Source organism: Salvelinus fontinalis, chromosome 22 (assembly GCF_029448725.1).
Source record: "Salvelinus fontinalis isolate EN_2023a chromosome 22, ASM2944872v1, whole genome shotgun sequence".
Taxonomy (NCBI): Eukaryota; Metazoa; Chordata; class Actinopteri; order Salmoniformes; family Salmonidae; genus Salvelinus; species Salvelinus fontinalis.
The window spans coordinates 29,645,037-29,651,629 of record NC_074686.1 but is presented as its reverse complement, the minus strand read 5'-3'; the positions used below and the strand labels follow the sequence as shown (position 1 = coordinate 29,651,629).

Genomic DNA, 6,593 nt, shown 5'->3' with positions numbered 1-6,593 from the left:
TTCTCTCACTCCGTTGCCTTTCCAACAATTAAAATAATGATCTGGCTCTTGGCACTTAGCTTAACGGAATAAGTAAACGTGAGCATCTTTGTGTAATGTGTCAATCTTAGTCCCACATCCTAAATTGATTGTGTCAAAATGTATACATTTTATATTGCACTAGTAGAACACACAACTGCAAGTTCAAATGGGGTCTATAAAGTCTAAAGACACCAAATGTTCATTTTGGACTAATTGAAATTCCATTCTGAACAGTTGGAGAAATCAGAAAGTGTCATAAGGGCTTTACACACAAGGGAGCGGTTGGATTGTGGTCTGCAGACGAGTGTTTGGCATAATCACTGGTGAAGAGGGAGCTATAACCTCTGGGGAGATACCCTCTCATCTTGAGGACTTACACCTGTGCAACTTCACAAATATCAGAGAACATACCTTAAAAAGAGACACACCATTACGAACGGCAGCCATGAGCAATAGATCATAGATATAAAATCATCTGGCAACGACAGACGACAGGATGGTCTGTTTTGCCTACAGTGGTGGAGGATAGATGAGATAAATCAACCCATTTTGTTTTGAACAGGAAATCAGGACTGTATCTAATAATACAACCATAATCAATAATATGTAGAGAAACACTGGAAAACAGTACGTGTAGAAAACTTTCCTAATTGCTATTCTAACAAGCTATCGCAGGTCTACCAGCAACATATAAAGAGCAGAGGGAGCAACACTGGAGAAGAGGAAGCAGCTCTTCTCTTCTACAGCATGCTGGCAGGCAGGTTTTACTGGCATCCATTTCTTTCTCATTAAGACTGTGGGACTGAGTCCACAAATGCAGCGAAATCATTTTGCCGGGGCGAGTGTGGCTGGACTAAATTGGCCTCCGGTTCAGTGAGGGGATCCCTGCTGTGCGGAGCCGGAAAAGCAGGGCCTGGTCGGGAGTAGGGCAGGCCCAGGCAGGGCCCCCCATGCTGAGACCACCTCCCTGCCCCTGACAAACACGGCAGTGGATAATCTCTCCTTCAGACTGAGACCCAGCCCCAACGCCATGAGCTCAGAGGGAATGTAGACAGCAGAGGGGAACACGCATCCCTGCGTGTGGATCATCCTCCACACACCCACCCACACACAATTTATGCACACATCTCGCTGCGTGTGTGTGTGTTTCTCTCCATCCACTTCTGAATGACACACACCTGTTCATTGAATGGTTTAATATTGGAGAGTGACCATGTGAAAAATGGGTGGTAGTTTTCAAACTAAGAGCATTACAATGGAAAAATGTGCAGTGCAGCACTTGACTCTTTACTAACATCATGCAACATTCATATTGTGGATTAAAATAGATGGAGTGTGTCACACAGGCCAATAATTACTGGACCATTAAAACGTAGGTTAAGTGTTGTGCAGGCAGTAAAGCTACATTTTAAATCAATGGCTCTAACAAAAAGTGGTATTTAAATGGATGTTAAACCAAAGCCCTGGACCAAAGTGGTCTTTATAGTAAAAACATAACACTGTAAAATATGGATTTATATTAAAGCAGTAACTGACCAGCTGATTATATATAGAGATGGAAAATGTGCATAAATAAGAGTATGTGAACAGGTACTTGAACAGAACCATCTTTAATGTATACATAACTCTGAGGGGGGGAATTTACTCGTGAAACACTTTACTCGTGCTAAGGTTTCGTACAAAAATGTGTGCGCATTTCGCAAGTTAAACATCCTCCATTTTAAGTATGATGTTATAAATATTAAAAACATCAAGTCCATCCCTATCCAATCTCAACAGCCGTGTGGACTCGGCGGCTACTGCGACGTCTCCATCTTGTACCCATGTTTCTCCAGCTCCGCTCTGCAGAGAGAAAAAAAAGGATCAGTCAATCGAGGTGATTACAAGGGTTATGTCCCAAATGGTCCACTATTCCCCATTTAGTGCACTACTTTTAACCAGAACCATATGGGCCCTGATCAAAAGTAGGGAAAGGGATGCCATTTGGAACACATCTAAGCAGTGCCGGGGGTTAAAGTACAAGTGGCCATCTATGTTGATTAAGAAAAGAGTTCTTATTATACGACTGAAGAAATACAACGCAGTCAGCTACGGCCTACTTGTACTAGGTTATGGACTTATAACATAATCATATATGAGGTCTTCTATAAATGTCTTAATAGTAGCCATAAAAGGTTTGAATAAAACAATGCAATATAATTGTCTGAAGTAGCTTACACTCAAAAATGAAAACAGACTGGCCACTTCAAGTCAATACAACAGTTGATTATTCAACAAGAGTAGCATAAACATGTCCATAAATAAAAACACATATTGCTGACAATTACTCAAGAAGCACACATTGTTGACTGTCCGTATTATTCAAAGCCTGCATAATCATTAACAAATGACACGCAATTATGCTGACAAATGTCACCCTATGTAAGAAAAGAGACACCACGAAGATGAACAGCTGGAAGCAGGAGCCTTCATCAGGCCTATCCAGACAACAGAATGCCTCATCCACCAGAAAATATGCATTCTCGTAACTCTCAGTTGGTGAACTCTGAAACATGTCACGAAAGCATCAGAGGTTCTTTTGAAATCGGAACAACTTCTACCAATGAGATTTAAGCTTGAATTTAGCTAGACGAATAAGATGGCTAACATTGCTAATAATAATAATTTTTATAAGCCAAGATTTTTTTAAGTTTTGGACCGCCCTACTGGAGTCTGACCATTTTAAGGGCAGGGAGCTCGGCCCCAGTGATGTACTGGGCTGTACGTACTACCATCTGTAGCAGTTGCCATACCATGCTGTGATACAGACAGTCAAGATCCTCTCAATGGTGCAGGGTTTGGACCATTTGTTTTCTTAGAGGATTATCTACACAATTAACATTATTTTACCCATTGGTCAAAACATGCATTTTTGATTGGACACCCTACAACTACCAAGTACTCTCCTCTCCTCTGAGACTCTCCATCTAAAGCCTGATGAAATCTGCTGTGGCTAAACATTTAGCATAACCATTATTACTGTTTAGTTACCATTGCCATATCATGTCAAATCATATAGGCCTACTCAAAAATCAAAGCATCACGTCCCTTAAACGGAGTGGTACTTCTCATTTCTAGGGATGAGATGCTGAGTGGGGTACAATGATTTGTCATAAGTAAAATGTGGTAGGTGGCTACCTTAGTTGATTAGAGAAGTCGTCCTCTACATTGTCATCATCCCAGTTGTCTTCCCACACGTGGGCATCTTCATCCTCATCCAACCCAGTCCAATCTGAACACATAAATACAATTATGAGAATTACAAATTATAAACGTTAGTTGACAAGCAACTACCGAACAAGTAACTCTTACTCAACTAGTTACTACGCTAGCTAGTTAGATAGCTAACGTAGCAAGCTAACTAACATTAAAGTCAGTTAACTGGCTTTTATATGTTGTGTGTTGTTTACATTATAGTTGACCTTAGTTGGCTAACGTTTAACTAGGTAAAGTTGTCGCCATTACAATCACTAACTCGCTATCAGTGAACATAGATATCTAACTAGCTGGTTAGCTGCTAGCACACTAGCTAGATACATTTTTATTCAATGACGTTAGCATAACTAGCTAGCTTGCTAGCCGAGTCACTGTTGGGCCCAGTCTGAAAAGTTATCGCTAAATAAGACAATTCAGTGAAAACGGGTTAACATTAGTAACATATTGAACTAGAATTAATTTACCCTCGGCTGGGAATTCTTCAAACTCATCGTCCTCCTCTAATAATCCCAAATCTACAGTCTGTTTCTTGTCAGACATGTTAACTGCCTTTTCGTTGCGCGGGTCTATCGTGAACAAATGGACTTCCAGTGAGAGGGTTTATGGGATAGTGGAGGTTCGAGAGAAGGCTGGTGCTCATGGGCAGAGAGTGCTCTGCCAACAGAATCCCATGTCACACGATGCTCCTGATTCTACACGAAGGTAAATAATTTAAATCAGCATACTGTATGTTGATGTGTAGCTATGTTGAGTTATTTTTCGTGTCTGTTTTTTCCATTGGCTAAAATAGGCAATGTTTTATTTATTTAGATTTTCACATACACCGGATAGGTGCAGTGAAATGTGTTGTTTGTTTTACAGGGTCAGCCATAGTAGTACTGCCACCCCTGGGATAAAATAGGGTTTAAGTGCTCAAATCAAATCAGGTTATTGGTCGCGTACACAGATTTGCAGATGTTATCGTTTGTGTTTATATCTCCAACAGTGCAGGAATAATATCTAGAAAACAATACACACATAATCCAAAGGTAAAAATAAAGAAATTCAAAAATATCAGCACATTGACAGATTTTTCACCTTGTCGGCTCGGGTATTCCAACCAGCGACCTTTCCTCACCTACAAAGCCCTCCACAACCAACCACGCACCTACCTCTCTGAACTTCTCCCAGCCTATCCCCCCTCCTGCTCTCTCTGCTTCAACTCTGCTGGTCTCCTTGTCACTCCCTCATTCCGCCTCTCCACCGTGGGTGCCCGGGCCTTCAGCTGCTCTGCCACCAGGCAACCGGAATGCACTCCCCCCACACATGCAAATGCATTCATTTAATTCAAAAACTTCCTAAAAACACACCTCTTCAAGGATGCCTATAATCTATAGCCTATGGTCTATAGTTGACTGTCCTATCCCCCCATCTGTGCCTTCTCAGTATACTGTACATACAGTGCCCTCCATAATTATTGGGACAGTGAAGCATTATTTCTTATTTTGGCTCTATACTTCAGAACGTTAGATTTGAAATCAAAAGTATTGGGACAAACTCACTTATGTGTATTAAAGTATTAAACAGTTAAGTATTTGGTCCCATATTCATTGCATGAAATTACTATGTCAAGCTTGTGACTCAACAAATTTATTGGATCCGTTTGCTGTTTGTTTTTGTTATGTTTCAGATTATTTTGTGCCCAATAGAAATTAATGGTAAATAACGTATTGTCTCATTTTGGGTTAACTTTTATTGTAAATAAGAATAGAATATATTTCTAAACACGTCTACATGAATGTGGGTGCTACCATGATTACAGATAATCCAGAATGAATCGTGAATAATGATGACTGAAAAAATGATATACTCACAAATATCACCCCCCCCCCCCCCCAAAAAAAAAGCTAACCTTCCCTGTTATTGTAATGGTGAGAGGTCAGCATGTCTTCAGGGTATGATATTTGTGTGTCTGTAACTTTCACACTAATCATTATTCACGATTCATTCAGGATTATCTGAAATCATGGATAATTCATGTAGAAGTGTTAAGAAATGTATTCTATTCTTATTTACAGTAAAGGTGACTCCAAAATGACACAATACATTATTTACCAATCATGTAGGCCTACTGTTAATGTAAGATGTCCTTGAGTACCCTGAAAGGTGTCTGCTAAATAAAATGTATTATTATTATATTATTATTATTAAAAAGTGGGCTAAATAATACTTTCCTGTGGATATTTTGTAAAAAGTTTAGACCATCTGAAGGACCTACCGCACAGACAACTGGTAGAGCGCAGAATAAGTTCAAATGTAATCTTATTCAACATTCTGGCTTGGAAAGAAACATTCCAGGTTTTTTGCAGTGCTTTGTTCCAGACTGTCGGATTTTTTTAGGCAAGGACCAGGTAAATGATCTTGTCAACTGTAGCTCACAATCATTTAAAAATGAAACTAATTCAGACTTTAATATCAGTCAATCAAACTTATGATTTGTGAAAAAGTAAATGCACAATTGTCAAAGCATAATCACACTCAAATCCTTCTTACTTAAAACACAAAGCCCTGCGCAGTCCTTCAGTCCCACAAAAAATACACAGAAATCACCCAAATTTAAGTGAAGATTTTTCATTGAGGAACAAATGTGCATTCTTGTCCATGTTGCCTGTTTGAATAATGAACCAGCAGCCACAGCTTAGTATTTAGTTTAGATAAATGAGAGCACATCTACCACAAAACCACACGCACCACAATGAAAATTGCCCCTGCAGATGTCACCATGCTGACAGACGATGAACCTCAATGTAGGCTGCTCACTTATTCTATTTTCAAATTATTTTGTAATCATCCTAAACCCTTACACATGACGACAATGCCACAACATTAAGAGGAAGGGGAGTAGAGGGAGGGAGAACAGAACAAGGAAAAGAAGAGGCCAATACTGTACTACACAACAACAAGTTGGAGGAAATACTTTCATGTTAAATTTAATGTGACAGTTCTTGTTTGATGTGAGAATACTGTATCGGGATTGGGGAACAACCATCAAAAATGGCTTTTCCAAAAACTGTCATATACCACATACAATGAATAGATTAGCTTAGTAGGAGGAATCGAATGGAATGCAGTAGAAGGATGACTCTTCTGATTCCAGGTAGGCTATAGAACCCTGGAAAGATAGTGTAGTAGTGTCCTGCAGCAGCATACCTGAGACTGCAGTTACACTGTGGCGCCTGGAGTCTCCCAGGTATGGGAGAGAGGGAGGGAGAGAGGGTTGAAGGGTAAGAAAGCAGGGCTGCCCAGACTCCAAGACTTTCTCCTCTGTGTTGCGTCTC

At 40.1% G+C, this 6,593-nt stretch overlaps 1 protein-coding gene across 1 annotated transcript; it reads right to left on the bottom strand.

The window, feature by feature from the left end:
* Positions 1-1,615: 1,615 nt before the first annotated feature.
* sem1 (SEM1 26S proteasome subunit) lies at positions 1,616-3,892 on the bottom strand. The gene is made up of 3 exons (XM_055877145.1): positions 3,741-3,892; positions 3,199-3,292; positions 1,616-1,863 (listed from the first exon to the last, which is right to left on the bottom strand). Exons 1-3 carry the CDS (start codon positions 3,814-3,816, stop codon positions 1,818-1,820), a joined length of 216 nt encoding a protein of 71 aa, XP_055733120.1. The 5' UTR covers positions 3,817-3,892; the 3' UTR covers positions 1,616-1,817.
* Between the last annotated feature and the right edge of the window lie 2,701 nt (positions 3,893-6,593).

What these genes read in the sequence shown, in the direction of transcription:
- sem1 (XM_055877145.1), bottom strand. Translation starts at nt 3,816, where the DNA reads ATGTCTGACAAGAAACAGACTGTAGATTTGGGATTATTAGAGGAGGAC. An exon ending in TGAAGAATTCCCAGCCGAGG is followed by an intron (nt 3,293 to 3,740) that starts GTAAATTAATTC and finishes TTATGTGTTCAG; the next exon opens with ATTGGACTGGGTTGGATGAG. An exon ending in GACTTCTCTAATCAACTAAG is followed by an intron (nt 1,864 to 3,198) that starts GTAGCCACCTAC and finishes TTCTCTCTGCAG; the next exon opens with AGCGGAGCTGGAGAAACATG.